We start from the raw sequence: 18,058 nt of genomic DNA, 5'->3' as shown, positions 1-18,058 counted from the left end.
CTGACGCTGCACATAAGCATCAGGTTGCTCAGGGCGGTACGGCTGGCATGCATGGCCTTCCGCTCGCACCTGGAGGGCCGGGTGATCAGGGTTCTCACGGACAACACAGCCTCGATGTTTTACATCAACAGGCAAGGCAGGGCCTGATCCTCTGCCACAAAGCCCTCAAGCTGTGGGACTTTCATATTCCTCACGACATCTGCCTACAGGCCTTCCATTTACCAGGCACCTGGAACTCACAGGCAGATCACTTGAGCAGGGACTTCTCCTCTCAGCACAAGTGGTCTCTCCACCCAGGGGTGGTGTAGAGACTTTTCCAAGTGTGGGGAACTACCCAGGTGGACCTGTTCGTGACTCGGCAGAACTGTCGCTGTCCCCGGTTCTGCTCTGTGGGGTGCTGGGACAGGCACTATCTCCGATGCCTTCCTCCTGTCCTGGTCAGGCCAGTTCCTCTGTGCCTTTCCCCCATTCCCACTGATCGGCAAGGTCCTGGAAAAGATAAAGATGGACAAGGCCCAGGTCCTTTTGATTGCCCCGGCATAGCCCAGGCAGCATTAGTATGGGACCCTCATGGGCCTGGCGGTCGCCCCACAGTGGCAGTTGCTGTCCCGCCCGGACTTACTCTCCCAGGACCAGGGCTGCCTCCTCCCCCCCAGCCTAGCAGCACTCCACCTCACGGCATGGCTGCTCAGTGGTTAGGCCGGGAGGAAAGGATGTGCTCGGAAGGGGTTCAGCGCATCCTCTTAGAAAGCAGGCGACCCTCCACGCGCCGAGCCTACTTGGCAAAGTGGTCTCGGTTTTCCAGATGGGCGGACAAGCAGGGCGTTTCCCCGGTGGCTGCCCCGATCCAGCTGATTCGGGACTACCTCCTTCACCTTAGAGCCCAGGGCCTGGCACCCTCGTCAGTCAAGGTGCACCTGGTGGCCATATTGGCCTTCCACCCGCCGGTGCAGGGCCACACGGTATTCTCCCATGCTATGACTGGCCGATTCCTTAAGGGGCTGGATTGCCCTCAGTCCCGCAGTGGGACCTAAACCTGGTGGGCCCCCGTTTGAGCCGCTAGCTACATGCTCCTGGTCACACATCTCGTGGAAGGTGGCCTTCCTGGTGGCAGTCACGTCAGCTAGGCAGGTCTCTGAACTCAGGGCCCTGACCTCTGAGCCCCTGTACATGGTGTTTGATAAAGATAAGATCCAGCTCTGCCCACACCCTTTGTTTCGCCCAAAGATGGTCTCCGCCTGTCACATTTTTCTGCCAGTCCTCTGCTCCAAGGCAGACAGGCTCTGGCTTTTTACCTGGAGCAAACTAAGCTATTCAGCAAGTCCTCATCACTGTTCATCGCCTTGGCCAAGCACATGAAAGGTCAGATGATCTCCACTCGGCGACTCCAACTGGATAACCTCGTGCATCCATACCTGTTGCGACTTAGTGGGTATCCCCCCACCATCAATTCTGAGGCTATGCTCGACTAGGGTGCAGGCCTCATCGGCTGCCTTTTTAGCCCATCTCACCATTCAGGACATTTGTAGGGCCGCCACATGGTCTTCAGTTCACACGTTCACCTTGCATTATGCGATCGTCTCCCAGACCAGGGAGGATGCCGGGTTCAGCAGGGCCGTCCTCCATCCTGAGAGTTTGTGGACTCCTTCCCACTTCCAGCCGATATGCTTGGAATCATCTATTGTGGAATACACATGAGCAATCACTCGAAGAAGAAGAAGAAAAGACAGTTACCTTTTCCATAACTGCTGTTCTTCAAGATGTGTTGCTCATGTCCATTCCACATCCCGCCCTCCTTCTCTCTGTCGGAGTTGTCTGGCAAGAAGGAACTGAGGGTGGGGGAAGCGCGCAGCGCCCCTTATACCGCATCATGGAGGTGCCACTCCAGGGGTCGCTAGGGGCGCTCCCCTATGGGTACTGCTAGGGGAAAAACTTCTGGCACCGGTACACATGGTGAGCGCACACACCTACTGTGGAATGGACATGAGCAACACATCTTGAAGAATTCCAGTTACGGAAAAGGTAACTGTCTTTTCTCTGAGCCTATGCTGAACCCCATGTTCCAACAAGGCAGGGCCTGCAGGGGGCAAGGAGGAGCTGGGAAATCTTTCCCAGTTTTAAAAAGAACGGCTTTCTCAACCCTTAAGCAAGGAGGGAGGCAGCACCACACGGGCAGAAAGCCTGGGGTTCAGAGAAATGAGCAGCTCAGACCCTGAGACGCATACGGCTAGTCCAGCGCAGGGCTGTTGGAGAGGCAAGCGAGTGCCTTGGCAGTGTAGGCTAGGCCAGGGCAGGGGCCGAAGGCTCGTTGAGTCCTAGGAATATAGCATCCCTGGCAGAGATGTGCTAGCAGGATCCAGTGAGATCTGATGCCATCCATGTTACCTGTGAGCAGGCAGTGGTGTGAGTGCTTTGCCCATGAGTCTCTCCCGGCAGAGACAGATTAATGAGCCAATGCAGGTGATGTGGTCAGAGGTGTTTTCCCTGGGGCTCCGTTCTGTTGCACTTCCTCCTGCAGTGCTGCAGCTGTCATTAGCCGTGAAGACGAGTGAGAATACCCAGTGGCTAAGGAGGTTTCTTGTGTGTGTATTCTTTAAGAGGCAGGTAAAATGGCCTGCCAGGAGCTAATTTAAAGAAGGGTGGATCAGGCAGGAGTTCGGCCTTGGCCCTGAACGTGTGTACACTGTGTGGTGTTGAAGTGGCAAGTTATGGGTATTTTAGGGATTTGGTTCCAAGCTACGCTTGTGCCATGCTGCAGTCCAGATGAGACAGTTCAGCAGCTGAACTCTTTGCAGCCAAACGATCGGGGCAGACAAGGCAGTTTGGCCTGAGCGTGTTTTTCCAAGAGCAGGGTCTGGCTTTGAAGAATGTTACAACAGCAATTGCTGCAAGCAAAAACCTGGTTGTGTACCAAGCCAGCAGCCCCCGAACTCTGCCCAGTGGAGGGCTGCCTGCGCTGCATAGAAGCCAGTTTCATTCTAGGACTTGTAGCCTCTCCAAGCCATAGCTCTAGCCTCAAATGGAGAGCAACTTTGGTCCATACTGTGGGACTGTTTGGGGGATGGGCTGCAGGACCCAACTGGTCAGCCCCTGGTGCGAGGAGTGCTGCGAGTATAGTTGAGGTAAGGGCCACTTCCGCTGTATTTGTACTAGGATTGGCAGCGTCTGCCTTGTGAGCCAACCATCACCTGCAAAGCTTATCAGCAGGAACATAAGGCTGGTCCTTGAGTCCAGTCCCCTGCTATCGCAGGCACCTGGTATCTCTTCTGCTGTGCTGCTTCCGAAGGGGAGGGTTTGGTGGAGGGCAGGAGAGGGGGTTTAATTCTGGCCCTGAAGCCAATTTGGGTGTTATGGATATTTATTCCTGTTTATCACATCCACCCCCCAGGCATTATCACATAGAAATCAGGGGTACGGCATGCTTGGGTTTGAGTCAGCATGTGGCTTCTGAAGCCTATTAGAGCCCATGGCTGGGGCTGGTGCATGGGACCCTGCAGGGTTCTGGGCTGTTGCCAGCTGGGCTATCCGTTCACATGGCCCCTTCTGCTCTGCAGGTATTACTTTAAAAAAGTGAGCCATGAGTTTGACTGCGGAGTGGTTTTTGAGGAGGTACGTGAGGACGAGGCCACCCTGCCCATCTTTGAGGAGAAGATCATTGGAAAGGTTGAGAAGATTGACTAACAGGAGAGCCAAGAGGCCTGGGAAAGATTTTGGAAATCTCAACAGTCTAGAGCAGATCCAGAGTCGGTGCTCTGGGAGGCACAGATCCCTCGGTACTGGGCTGACCCAGGCTGAGGGAGGCACCTCGATCCCTCCCGAGGACTTCCAGGAGCTACGCATTGCCAGTGGGAGGAGTTCCATCACACAGACTTGCCGGCAGGATGCCCGCCAGGCTCCCTGTCCAGACAGAATATTACGTGTATTGTAGCATTGTACAGTTGCATTAGAAAGTGTAATATGACCTTGTTTACTAAAGCTGCATATTTTTGATATATTGTAATAAAAGGAAAATCTTTCCAATGTCACAGTGCTCTTATGTAAATGTAAGACGTACAGGTACTTCAGAGCTCACCCAGCGTGTACAGCCATTTGTCCAGTCCGGCATGGAGCCTTGCCTTCATCTGACCCTCCCCATGTCCTGACAGTGGATGACTTTTAGTTGATGCTACTGTGTGTGTGTTGAGGTGGAGAACTCCCTCAGGGAAGTCCACACAAGCTGCTATCTCAGATGCTGATATGGAAGCCCACACTTTGGCTGGCTCATGCTGACAGTACAAAGGCCACAGTAGTGCAGGGGTGAAAATCTGGGTTTATGATATTTTAACAAACCACTTTTAATCTGTTAACCTTGCCCATGTTCTAAGCCAGTGGTCTCCAAAGCAGGGTGCGTGCCCCCCAGGGGGTGTGCAAGAGGATCCTTGGGGGTGCGCGGCAGGAGGAGCACTCTTTTTTTTTTCCTTCCAATTTGGCAAAAATGGTAGAGCTGGCGCAGCAGGGGATGCATGCTCAAAAATTTTTTACTGATAGGGGCATGCAATCAAAAAGGTTTGGAGACCACTGTTTTAAGCCACCAGTTCTCCTAGTAGCTTTTTCTCCAAGCATTCTTGTGACTGAATAAACACTGGAGGAGAGGCTGCAGAGAAGACAGGATCCTCAGGAAAGGTTCCCAAAGGGTCAGTGTTTATTCAGAAGCAAGAATCCAAAGTGATTGTTGTTTAAATGTGCTCCCCACTGAGTGTGCCAGACAGTCCACAACGCAGGTCTGAGCATGTTGCTTCTGCCAGCAGCTGTCTTGTCCCTGCACCATTCTGCAGGCCTCTCTTCACCGACCTGAAGATCATCACTGCTCCTGAGTCAAGTGTAAATATTTTGTCAAATCATCCAGTGACACAGACCCCCTTCAGATACCAGGCCATGCCCCGCCTGCGGATCAGTGGGCCTCTGAGCTGGTCCATTTCTGCCCCAGTAAGGGTGTGAAGGCTTTCACATCAGCACTGACTCGCCATGGTTGTTCTTCTGTTGTGTGTTCTCAGCTCTACTCTTTCTGTTGGCTGCAGCTTTGCTAGGCGCAGGCGTGGTGATGACAGTCAGAGGTGATATAGTGGGATAGGCCTGCGTGATTGTGTATCCGCACAGGTAGGTTTGCCTCTCAGTATATTGTATATGTCACAGAGTGCCTTTTGAACACAGTTCTGTAACTTGCCTATCACTATGTGAAGTCCAGCAAATGAGAAATTGTTTTCATCCAGGGAACTGCATTACAAACATTTTTCTTCTTTTTTTAAGTTCAGATTGTAATTCTGTGTCTGGTGAGATTGTTAATGTACCCGACAGCCACAGGTTTTCCATTTGCCCTTGTTTCTGAAGGGTTCCATTGTAAATATGTACATTTTCTAACCGCAGCGTCAGCCGCCAGCGGCATGCCTACAAACGGCGTCTCCTGAGCATTTTCATGTGCTGACTTGTACAATTATCTTTTAAAAGGTACTTGGATAATAATGAAATAAAAAAACCAACGTCCAATTGGCTGCTGTTTTCCTTCCTTCTCTGGAGAGCCGAGGTATGCGAGGCTCAGCAAGATCTGCCCCAAGGGACACAAGCTGAAGTAGGTAGCTGGGATGGTGGCCATGCTGGAAAGAGTCAGTGAAGGGAGTAGCAAATGAACAGGACTCAGAGAGGGTGTGTGCCTCAGGACCTATGTGTGAAGTGCAACCTGTCTAATCCAGGAGGGGCCCTTTTTGCAAGCTGCTTTTTTACCCCTCCCTGGTATGCAGCCATCTCTGCTGAAGTTCAGCCACAGAGAACAGCCCTTCACAGGCGCTTGGTCCAGGTGCATAAATACCTTCGTCAGTTCAAATGGTGGAGGGAGTTTAAAGCAGGCAGAATTGGAATTCAGCCAAGAGCCCAGGGTTGGCAGCCTGCCATTTATGCAGAGCGTGAAGGACTTTTTTTAGGAAAAGAAAATGAGCACAAAGTCTCACTGCAAATGGATTACAAAGCAAGTGCCAGTTGCTGCCCTACCTGGGTTCCTATTGCCCTGATCTTGTGCTCAGCAGCGCGCTCCATTCCCAGAAAGGCCCCTTCCTGACCTGTGGAGTTTATAATCCCACCCCCGGGGTGACAGGGTGGGTGCAGTCAGAGCTCTGTCTTGGGGGGGCGGGGGGCAGCTCGGGATTACAGGTCGCAGCGAGGAGGGAGTATTGTTGCTCCTGGGGCAGTGAAAAGCGAGTGAGTTTTAACAAGGGGTTTGAAAGGAGACTGAGCCCTGCTGGGATGGCACAGTTTGGGGTGCTGGAGAGAAGTGAGGCTGGTGGTGGGAGCAGGGCAAAGGGGAGGAATGGTGGGAAAGGACACCAGAGATGCAAGCCAAGCCACATGTTGAAAACAAAGACCAACTCAAAGCTGGGCCAGAGGGTGAGAGGAGGCAATGACATGCCCAGGTAAGAGGCTTTTCACCTCTGTGGGCTGGAGGGAGGCGAGATGGGATCGGGGGCTGCAGTGGTCGCGGAGGGGAGAAGCATAGCGCCATCAGGACAGAGAGGGAGGGTGGACGCACAGCAGGATTAAACCTGTTAAGAACAAACATGGCTCATGCAGGCAGCTCCCTAGGACCCCTTGTCCTGGGCTGCTGGGGAGATGGTCCATGCTAAGTGGGAAAAGCAGCAAATGGCAGATACAAAGAAACCTTTACAACTGAGTGTGACTGTTGCAGAGACGACTGCCTGAGTCTGAAGAGAGTCTGGAATGATAGCTTGGCAAGGTGTGACCAGCTCCACTCACCTCACTGCAATAGTAACTCGGTTGCTTAGTGCTGATTTAAACATTCCGTAACTAAGGAAGAGCCGTGGGAGGGAGGGAGCTACACAGGTCTGCATAACTCACCGAGAGCAGCATCTCAGATGATGCCACCACTTACCTCCCCCCCAGTCAAGGAGCTGAGCCCACAGGCACAACGAAGCCCCAGCAAGGAGAGCCCAGTGGTGCTCAGAGACCAAGTGCACATAGCAGGGGCAGCTGCACAATCTGCGATGAGTGGTGTCCCAGGTGGGTGGGTTTATTTTGTGGGTGGAACCTGGAAGAGAACAGACCCTTGGCCTCTCCCCCATCTTCCCCCGGGTGAGAGTAGCCATGACTAGGCAGAAGGGGCTGGAGGTCTCACCAGAGGCAATCGGGAGAGGGGAGTGGCTGGCTGGGATGCGGCCAAGTCAGCTGCAGCCCCCAGGGCTCATCCCCAGAGCCTCCTTTGCAGCAAACACCTGGGAATGGCCTTGTTCATGAGCTCTGGCCCAAAGCCCTTGCCTTGGGCCAGCTACTCAACCAAAGCAAGGGATCCACGCTGTAGCGTGTGCTGCCCAGGACCTGTCTGGGCGTATGGGGAGCAGTTCCTCCTGCAGTCCTGACTCAGGAGTGGTGCCCCTCTTGACTCTCCAAGGCTAGAAGAGGAACAGGCTGGGGCCTTGCCCCTCGCCAATCCCTAGGCTGATGTTACTCTGTTACGGGAGCTGGGGTGCGGGGGGGTACATCCAGGCAAGCTGGGCCCCAGTGGCTCTGGGACATCCTTGTCCTAGTCCAGGGTCCCCCTGGTGGAAAGTGCCTGGGTGGAATTCACCAGGCAGGAGTCTTGCAAGCACTTTTCTCCACTGGGAGCTTGAGATGCAGCTTCTCTGCAGAGCCATCAGCTGGGCTCAGGCTGTTTCTAGACTGAGCTTGGGATGACAAGACATTTCGATCCTGAGATGCCGCACTCTGCCAGGCTTCCTGTGGGTAGGGGATGAGCGCGTTTCCAGAGGGCTAGAGCCGCAAAGGGAGTTGGGTGCAGCACTGCAGCCCCTCCCCTCAGAGGCCCTGTCACCTAGGAGATTCACAGCGTGAGCTGGATGTCCAGGTTCCCTGTACCATGCTCGGGGGTGGGGGGGAAAGAGGGGTCTAGGAACGGGAGTCACAGAAACCAGCAGGCGGCACAGATTGCTGCCAAAGCTAGCCAGCGGGAAATGCTGAGGAGAGGGACCCGGGAGAGAGAGTCAGGTGCCTCTCCACTTGGATTCTCAGTCATCACCCTTCCTCAAGCTGGGGGCCTGAGCCAGCTCAGCTGGCTTTCATGAAAAAGCAGAGGTGCACCCCACCACCCTTTCTGCCCAATGGCCCAGTGGTTAGAGCACTCAACTAGGGTGCGGGAGATCTGGGTTTGAATCCCTGCTCTGCCTGTTTCAGAGCAAGGACTTGATGCCCGATCTCCCACATCACAGCTGACCCCTGGACAACTGGCCACTCGGATGGTAGTTAGCTGTACACACATCCAGGTGCTTGCTGGGGACAAGATGGGCAGGGGAACAGTTCGTTTGGGAATCCTGCCAGGGCTCAGGTGTGAGCAATGGCACTGGGCAGCTTGTTAGCCGAGGTCACTAGGTCTTCAGCAGCTTCACACATGCCGGCTGGCATGGACAGACCCTTCTGGGTGCCGGTGTCAGCTGAGAGGGGTTATGAATGTCAGTGGTGCCCACATGTTGGACTCAGGCACCTGAGCAGTGCTAAGGCTGAGCTCTGGCGCCTCTGGGCTTGCCGCATTCATTTCAAAAGTAAAAACATTGCTGGAGCCCCGGAAAAAGACAGTTACTCACCTTTGTAACTGTTGTTCTTCGAGATGTGTTGCTCATATCCATTCCAGGCAGGTGTATGTGCCGCGCGTGCACGTCTGCCGGAAACTTTTTACCCTAGCAACTCCAGTGGGCCGACAGGTCGCCCCCTAGAGTGGCGCCACTATGGCACTAGATATATACCCCTGCCAGCCCGCCCGCTCCTCAGTTCCTTCTTGCCGGCTACTCCGACAGTGGGGAAGGAGGGCGGGTGTGGAATGGATATGAGCAATACATCTCGAAGAACAACAGTTACAAAGGTGAGTAACCGTCTTTTCTTCTTCGAGTGATTGCTCATATCCATTCCAGGTAGGTGATTCCCAAGCCTTACCTAGGCGGTGGGGTCTACCGATTGGTCCAGCCACCATCGAAGAGAGTCCAGCACCTTCTGAGGGACGGTGATGACCGTGTCCAACGACTGGCTGGCTGGCCGATACTGCGCAATGAGCCATGATTGAAGAGGTTTCATGCGGAGTCGAGCATATGCTGTTACAAACGTGCAGGCTGCCATGTGGCCTAGGAGGGCCAGGCACGTTCGTAGAGAGGTCATCAGGGCCGCTCGCAAACGTAGAATGATGTCCGACAAGGACTGGAACCTGGGCAAGGGTAACAAGGCCCTGGCCAGGGTAGAATCTAGAACGGCCCCGATAAACTCTATCTGCTGCGTGGGAAGTAGAGTAGACTTGTCCACATTGATTATGAGGCCCAAGGTTGCAAAGAGGGTGCTGATCCTGTCGACATGGTCGCGGACCTGTAGCTCCGACGTGCCTCGGATCAGCCAGTCGTCCAAGTAGGGGAAGACGTGGATGCGGCAACATCGAAGATGTGCGACGACGACTGCCATGCATTTTGTAAAGACTCTCGGGGCCGTAGAGAGGCCAAACGGAAGGACCGCAAATTGGTAATGTTGGCGGTCAGCCACGAAGCGGAGGAAACGCCTGTGTTGGGGGGCAATCGAGATATGAAAGTAGGCGTCCTGCATATCCAGGGCGGCGGACCAGTCTCCAGGATCCAGGGAAGCGATGATGGTTCCAAGGGATACCATGCGGAACTTCAACTTCACGATATACTTGTTGAGTTCCTGCAGGTCGAGAATGGGCTTGCGGCCGCCCTTGGATTTGGGGATTAGAAAGTAACGGGAATAAAACCCCTTGCCCTTCTTGTTGTCCGGAACCGCCTCTATGGCTCCCTTGGCAAGGAGCGCGTGCACCTCCTGACGGAGGAATTGCTCGTGAGAGGGGTCCCTGAAGAGGGACGGGGAAGGTGGGTGGGAGGGTGGGGGCGAAGAAAACTGCAGGCGATAGCCGGCCTGCACCGTACGCAAGACCCAACGGTCCGACGTTATTTGGGTCCACGCCGGGAGGAAAAAGGAAAGGCGGTTGGAAAACTGCAGGGAAGGATCCGGAGGGGAAACTGGTACTGCGCCCCCAGGCGCACCTTCAAAACGAAGGCTTAGGTCCTGGAGGGGCCTTGGTGGAGCCTTGGTTCTGCCCCGTTTGCCCACCAGACTGCCTGCGCGGTTGTTCCTGCCTCGGCGCCTCGAAAGGTCCTGCCGTGGGCGGAATTGAGAGTATGGCCACCACTGCTGCTGCTGGTTTTGCTGCCTGAACGGCCTACGTTGTGTCGCCGGCGTATGCATGCCCAGCGACCTTATGATGACCCTGTTATCTTTTAGATCCTTCAATCTAGGGTCTGTTTTATCCGAAAACAGGCCCTGGCCTTCGAAGGGGAGGTCCTGGATTGTGTGCTGGAGCTCCGGCGGAAGGCCAGAGACCTGCAGCCAAGAAATCCGGCGCATCGTAAGCCCCGAAGCTAGGGTCCAAGCGGCCGAGTCGGCAGCATCAAGGGAGGCCTGTAGCGATATTCTTGCTACTTTCTTGCCCTCGTCCAGGATGGTGGAAAATTCCTGGCGTGCATCCTGGGGCAAGAGCTCCACAAACTTCCCCGCCGCTACCCAGGAATTGAAAGAGTAGCGGCTGAGGAGGGCCTGTTGGTTTGAGACCCGGAGCTGCAGCGCCCCCGCCGAATAGACCTTGCGGCCCAGGAGGTCCATCCGCCTCGCCTCTTTCGACTTGGGCGCTGGGGCCTCTTGCCCGTGGCGCTCCCTATCGTTCACTGACTGGACCACCAACGAGCAGGGGGTCGGGTGAACATATAAGTATTCATAGCCCTTTGAGGGGGCCATGTACTTTCACTCCACCCCTCGAGCCGTCGGAGGGATGGAGGCCGGTGACTGCCAGATGTTAGTGGCATTAGTCTGGATCGTTTTTATGAAGGGCAGTGCCACTCTGGTGGGCGCATCGGATGAAAGGATGCTCACCACCAGGTCCTCAATTTCCGACACCTCCTCCACCTGCAAGTTCAGGTTCTGTGCCACCCGGTGGAGGAGGTCCTGGTGTGCTCTCAAATCCAGTGGGGGCGGGGCTGGAGGACGAGGTGCCCACCACAGCCTCATCCAGAGACGAGGACGAAGAGACCCCCGGCAACAAGGTGTCCACAGGGGGTTCCGTGAGGGGCTGCACCTCCGTTTCCGGAGGGAGCTCTGGGTCCCGGTGAGTATCGTCCGTTTCCGGGGAGTGAGGGGGTCTAGACGCCGTCGCCTCCGGTGGTCTGCGCTCCGCCACAGGGCGGGGGGTAATGTGTTGCGGACCCTGGGCCTGAGAGTATGCCCATGGGGTCCAAAACCCCCACTGTGGAGGCCCTCGTTCTTGTGGCGGAGGGTCTTGGAACAGGCCCGCGTGCCTGTCCTGTGCCATGGCATAGACACTGCCAGTGTGGGAGGAAAACGACGGCTCCCTAGAAGGCCAGGGGGGCGCCGAGCTTGGATGATATGCAGCTCTATGCGCCGTGACTGACGCTCCCCTCGGTGCCGAGGCTTGGTGCCATGACCCACATCGGTACCGGGATCGGGACCGGGAACGGCGTGATGATCTGTGCCGAGATCCCGACCGGGAGCAGGAGCGATGTCGGTGCCGGGAGCGGGACCGCGACCTTCTGTGAACGCGGTGCCGGGCCGGCAGTGGAGACCGGGACCTACCACCAGCGCGGTGCTGGGAGGTCGACTGGGTTCGGGACCTGCCACCGGTTCGGTGCCGGGAGGTCGACCGCGGGGCCAAACGCCGAGGCGAACGGCTCCTGGAGTCTCGGTGCCGGTGGTGAGATGAGCCCGACCGGGACCGTGCGGATGGTGATCGGTGCCGCGAGTATGACCGGTACCGTCTGGGCGACCGGTGCCGGGACTCTGAGCGGCGCCCCGAGCGTGAGCGTTCGCGCCTCCGGGGTGATCGGTGCCGGGACTTGGGAGACAGCGCTCGAAGCATCGGCTTACCCCTGGAAGTTATGCGTCCCGGGGGTGCCGGCTGAGGCTGAGATGGCTCCGTAAGTGCAATTAAGTCCCGGGCCGAGGCGAAGGTCTCCGGCGTCGATGGGACCCTTAGCTCGACCCCTGATCTTACGGGGGAGCTAGGTGGAGCTGGACTCGACGGACCTTCTGGGCCCGGAGTCGACAGCAGTCCTGCAGGCGGTGCCGCGGCTAAGGTAGGTGCCGGGCGGTCTGCTCGGGCCTGCCTTGATGGTGTCGCAGACGCCGAGGGACGTAGATCTGTTCCCGGTGCCGGAGATGGTCAGTGCCGGGGAGTCTTGCTGGTGCCGGCGCAGTCCGGTGCCATAGTAGAACTGGCTGACTGCGCTGCCGGTGCCGGAGACAGGGCCGCTTCCATGAGGAGAGCGCGAAGTCTTTGGTCTCTCTCCTTTTTAGTGCGAGGCTTAAAGGCCTTGCAAATGCAGCACTTGTCGCTAATGTGCAATTCCCCAAGGCACTTAAGGCACGCGTCGTGGGGATCACTCGTAGGCATAGGCTTCTTGCACGCCGAGCACTGCTTGAAACCCGGCGAGCCAGGCATGGGCCCGGTGCCGGGTGCCGGGGAGGGCAACAGCCCACCCGCAGGCAACGTTCGATAACTATTTACAAGATTCTAACTAACTACTAGACTAAAGGACTATCTACAACTCAACTACGAACTATCTACAATCAAACAACGAAGACGAACAGGAGAGCTAGGGACGTGGAGGTCAGCAAGCCGCACTCCACAGTTCCAGCAACCGACACGGCAGTAAGAAGGAACTGAGGAGCGGGCGGGCCGGCAGGGGTATATATCTAGTGCCATAGTGGCGCCACTCTAGGGGGCGACCTGCCGGCCCACTGGAGTTGCTAGGGTAAAAAGTTTCCGGCAGACGTGCATGCGCGGCGCGTACACCTACCTGGAATGGATATGAGCAATCACTCGAAGAAGAACTCTCATTACTAATCAAGCAGAGCACCTAAGTCCCTTTGTGGCTCTAGCCCAAAGTCTCGGGTTTGTTTTGGCACAAGAAAAGGGCAGGTGCCAAGGATAAGGATGAATTTGAGGAGCCCAAGTTCTGCAGCCCCTGAGCAGGTTCAGGTTTGCAGTTGGTGATTAACCAGTGCTGGCATTAGCCCCCGAGCTGCCAGCCATGCCAGCTGAGCTTGGGGTGGAAGGCCAGCCATGTGGGGGTGGGGACAGCATGGGTCTGAGTCAGCAACTGGCGTGGAGCGAGCACCTCTGCACAGAGGAGCCATGACCCAAAGTTGGCTTGTCCAGCCTGCCCATGTAGTGCCATGATTAGACTTAGGGCACTTGCTTAGCTAGAACCCTCCTGAACCATCAAAATCCTCACACGTCCTTAGCCAGTGACCAGTGCAGCCTTGCCTAGCATGAGAGCTGGCTAGCTCACAAGCTGATGGCAAGGACCTCCATCCCACTAAAATGACTCCTTAGCAAGTGTCGTGCCTGGGACCATGCCTTGAGGACAAGCTCTGGGCTGAAGTCTTTGGGCACAGGCTCTGCCCCCTTTGGGAAATGGTTAGGAAAGACGAGCATTAGGGCATTGGAGAGGGAACATTCCCAGTCTGTTCAGAGCACCGCAGACTGAGCTGCAGCATCCCTGGGCTTCCAGGTATGGGCTGCTGGACCAAGCTGCGAGGAGGTTGCTAACGGGGGAGATGGGGACCCACCTATCCCTTCCAGGCAATAGCTGAGCCTGAAGCCTGGCTAGCACAGAGCTCAGGTGTGTGCTTAGGAACTGGACAGCTGGGAGCTGGGCTGGAGTCAGCTGCTTTGCTCCCTGAGCTGGTCACTGAATAGACTACATCTATCCGGTCTGGGGTGGGACACATGGCTCTGCAGGTGAAAGCTGCAGCACTTAGGGCCTCTCGTGAACCATGATTTAAGCTGGTGCTTGTCACAGAGACTGAAGCCAGTGGCCTGCCTGACTGGTTGGCTCCATCCCTGCTGTCTGCAGGGGCTCATGCTCCTTCCCTAAGACCCTGCCACTTGAACTCCTGCTGGCTTTAGAGCATCTGCTGAAGCAAAGGCTGCTCCTCTCTGAGGGACTGTGATCCCTGAGGGGGCTTGGGGTAGCGGGAGAGACCTCAGCAGCCCAGAAAGGATTGAGTCATGGAGCAGGCTGGCATGAGGGGAACAAGCAATGAGAGCACCCCACACAGGTGAGAAATTCCTCTTATTGCTGGCAGAACAGGAGGCCTCCTTGTAACCCTCCTCCGCCCTGCAAGCTGCCCCACCAGAAAGCACTAGCCAGGGCTGAACTGCCTGGGTCCTGCCAGACTACCTGTGTTTCTGGAAACGGAGCCCCATCTAGTGCCCGGAGCGGCAAGTGCCTTTCTGCATTGGAAATCTGATCTCTCCCCAGGCTCCTCCACAGGGAGCCTGGTCACTGCAAGGGCTTCTGGTACCCATGTTGATTTGGGGGATAAGATGGAAGGAGTTTCAGTCCCATGTTGAGCTCTTAGGCTCAAGTATAAATACAGAAAACTCAGTAATAATGGGAGATTTCATCTATCCTAATTACGGAGGTGTCACCTCATCAGGGTAGGAGTCAGTGAGAAAATTTCTAGACATCATTAATGACTGCTTCTTGGAGTAGCTAGTCCTGGCACCCACTAGGGGAGAGGCAATTCTTGTTTTAGGCTTATGTGGAGCACAGGATCTGGTCCAAGAGGTGCATATAGCGAAACTGCTAAGTAATAGTGATGATAATGTAATTGAATTTAATGCCCTTCTGCGGGGGGGGGGGGGGGGGAGGTTGTGATGTTATTGACATCACAGGGGCATATATCAAAGAAATCCACCACAGTACCATGTACTTTCAAAAAGGGGAACTACACAAAAATGAGGAGGCTAGTTAAATGGAAATTAAAAGGAACAGTCACAAGAATGAAATGTCTGCAAGCTGCATGGAAACTTTTTAAACATCATAACAGAGGCTCAAGTTAAATATATACCCCAAATTAAAAAGAATAGTAAGAGGATGAAAAAGTGCCACTATGGCTAAACAACAGAGTAGATGAGGCAATTACAGGCAAAAAAAGGTGTCAATAAGAGATTTTGGAACAAATTGATAAATTAAAGAGTAATAAGTTACCAGGACCAGATGGCATTCACCCAAGAATTCTGGAGGAACTCCAATATAAATTTTCAGAACTACAAACTCTGGTATGTATCCTATTGTTTAAAACAGCCTCTGTACCAGATGACTGGAGGATAGCTAATGTGATGCAAATTTTTAAAAAAGGCTTCAGAGGTGACCCTGGCAATTACAGGTCAGTAAGCCTAACTTCAGTATCAGGCAAATTAGTTGAAACTACGGCTGTCAAGCGATTAAAAAAATTAATTGCAATTAATCACGCTGTTAAACAATAAGAGAATACCATTTATTTAAATATTTTTGGATGTTTTCCACATTTTTAAATATATTGATTTCAATTACAATACAGAATACAAAGGGTACAATGCTCACTTTGTATTTATTTTTATTACAAATATTTGCACTGTAAAATAGTATATTTCAATTCACCTAATACAAGTACTGTTGTTCAATCTCTTTATAATGAAAGTTGAACTTACAAATGTAGAATTATGTACAAAAAATAACTGCATTCCAAAATAAAACAACGTAAAACTTTAGAACCTGCAAGTCCACTCATTCCTACTTCAGCCAATCGCTCAAACAAGTGTGGTAACAATTTGCCAGAGATCATGCTGCCCACGTCTTGTTTACAGTGTCACCTGAAAGTGAGAACAGGCATTTGCATGGCACTGTTGTAGCCAGCATCACAAGATATTTACGTGCCAGATGCACTAAAGACTCTCATGTCCCTTCATGCTTCAACAATACATGCATCCATGCTGATGATGGGTTCTGCTCGATAATGATCCAAAGCAGAGCAGACCGATGCATGTTCATTTTCAATATCTGAGTCATATGCCACCAGCAAAAGGTTGATTTTCTTTTTTGCTGGTTAAAGTTCTGTAGTTTCTGCATCAGAGTGTTGCTCTTTTAAGACATCTGAAAGCAGTCTCCACTCCTCGTCCCTCTCAGATTTTGTAAGGCACTTCAGATTCTTAAACCTTGGGTTGAATGCTGTGTCTATCTTTAGAAATCTCACATTGGTACCTTCTTTACATTTTGTCAAATCTGCTGTGAAAGTGTTCTTAAAACAAACACGTGCTGGGTCATCATTCAAGACTGCTACAACATGAAATATATGGCAGAATGAAGGTAAAACAGAGTAGGAGACATAAAATTCTCCCCCAAAGAGTTCAGTCACAGATTTAATTAATGCATTATTTTTTTATTGAGCACGGAAGCATGTCCTCTGGAATGATGGCCGAAGCATGAAGGGGCATATGAATGTTTAGCACATCTGGCACATAAATACCTCGCACTGCAGGCTACAAAAGTGCCATGCAAATGCCTGTTCTCACTTTCAGGTGACATTGTAAATAAGAAGCAGTCAGCAGTATCTCCCGTAAATGTAAACAAACTTGTTTGTCTTAACAATTGGCTGAACAAGAAATAGGACTGAGTAGACTTGTAGGATCTAAAGTTTTACGTTGTTTTTGAGTGCGGTTAGGTAATAAAAAAAATCTACATTTGTAAGTTACATTTTCACGATAGAGATTGCACTACAGTACTTGTATGAGGTGAATTGAAAAATACTATTTCTTTTATCATTTTTACAGTGCAAATATTTCTAATAAAAAATATAAAGTGAGCACTGTACACTTCGTATTCTGTGTTGTAATAGAAATAAATATTTTGAAAATGTAGAAAAACATCCAAAATATTTAATACATTTCAACTGATATTCTATTGTTTAACAGTGTGATTAATCATTAATTTTTTTAATCACAGTTAATTTCTTTGAGTTACCTGCGATTAGTTGACAGCCCTAGTTGAAACTATAGTACAGAACAGACTTAGCAGACACAGAAATGGACACAAGTTGTTGGGAAAAAGTCAACACAGCTTTTGTAAAGGGAAATCAGACCTCACCCATCTAATAAAATTCTGTGGGGAGGAGTGTGTCAACAAACATGTGGACAAGGGTGATCCAGTGGATATGGTGTACTTGGCAGGGGCAGCTCTAGCTTTTTTGCCGCCCCAAGCACGGCAGTCAGGCAGCATTTGGTGGCATGCCTGCGGGAGGTCCCTGGTCCTACGGATTCGGCGGCTTGCCTGAGGGAGGTCCCTGGTCCTGTGGATTCGGTGGCATGCCTGCAGGAGATTCCCGGTCCCACGGATTTGGCGTACCTGCTGCCAAATTGCTGCTGCATCCACGGGACCAGCGGACCTCCCGCAGGCAAGCCGCCAAAGGCTGCCTGACTGCCGCCCTCACAGCGACTGGCAGGGCGCCCCTCCCACCCCTGCGGCTTGCCGCCCCAGGCACGCGCTTGGAGCGCTGGTGCCTGGAGCCACCGCTGGTACCTGGACTTTTTCTGAAAGCCTTTGACAAGGTCCTTCACCAAAGGCTCATAAGCAGTCATGGGATAAGGGCCCCTTGTGGATCAGTAACTGATTAAAAGACAGGAAATAAAAGGTCGGATGACCTTGAAAACTGAAGTAATAGAAATTGGATGAAATTTAATAGTGCAAAGTGCAAGGTGATGCACTTAGGGACTAACAAGAATTTTTGCTATAAGCCTGGAACTTAGTTGGAAGTGACAGAGGAGGAGAAAGACCTGGGTGTCTTGATTGATCACAGGATGCCCAGGGACTGCCACTGATGTGACTGTGAAAAAGGCCAATCTAAGATGGATCAGGTGATGTATTTCCTGGAGAGACAGGGAAGTGTTAGTACCATTACACAAGGCACTAGTGAGACCTCACCTGGAATACTGGGTGCAATTCTGGTCTCCCATGTTTAGGAAAGGTGAATTCAAACTGGAACAGGTGCAGAGAAGGGCTATTAGGGTGATCCAAGGAATGGAAAACCTGCCTTATGAAAGGAGACTCAAAGAGCTTGGCTTGTTTAGCCTAGCCAAAAGAAGGCTGAGGAGGAGATATATTAGCTCTCTATAAATAAATACATCAGAGCGATAAAT

General features: G+C 52.9%; 1 protein-coding gene across 2 annotated transcripts in view; it reads left to right on the top strand.

Moving 5' to 3' along the window:
- AXIN1 (axin 1) overlaps nt 1-5,523 on the top strand; it is a 168,656-nt gene extending 163,133 nt beyond the window's left edge. For both annotated transcript variants that reach the window (XM_030577009.1, XM_030577010.1), the window contains exon 10: nt 3,555-5,523. In XM_030577009.1, coding sequence (XP_030432869.1) covers nt 3,555-3,681 — 127 coding nt within the window. In that variant the 3' untranslated portion in view covers nt 3,682-5,523. The remainder of the gene's footprint in view (nt 1-3,554) is intronic.
- Nucleotides 5,524-18,058: the final 12,535 nt, after the last annotated feature.

This window comes from Gopherus evgoodei, chromosome 10, assembly GCF_007399415.2.
Source record: "Gopherus evgoodei ecotype Sinaloan lineage chromosome 10, rGopEvg1_v1.p, whole genome shotgun sequence".
NCBI classification, from domain to species: domain Eukaryota; kingdom Metazoa; phylum Chordata; order Testudines; family Testudinidae; genus Gopherus; species Gopherus evgoodei.
Note: the sequence above shows the minus strand (reverse complement) of the source record. Positions and strands in the feature narration are given on the sequence as shown.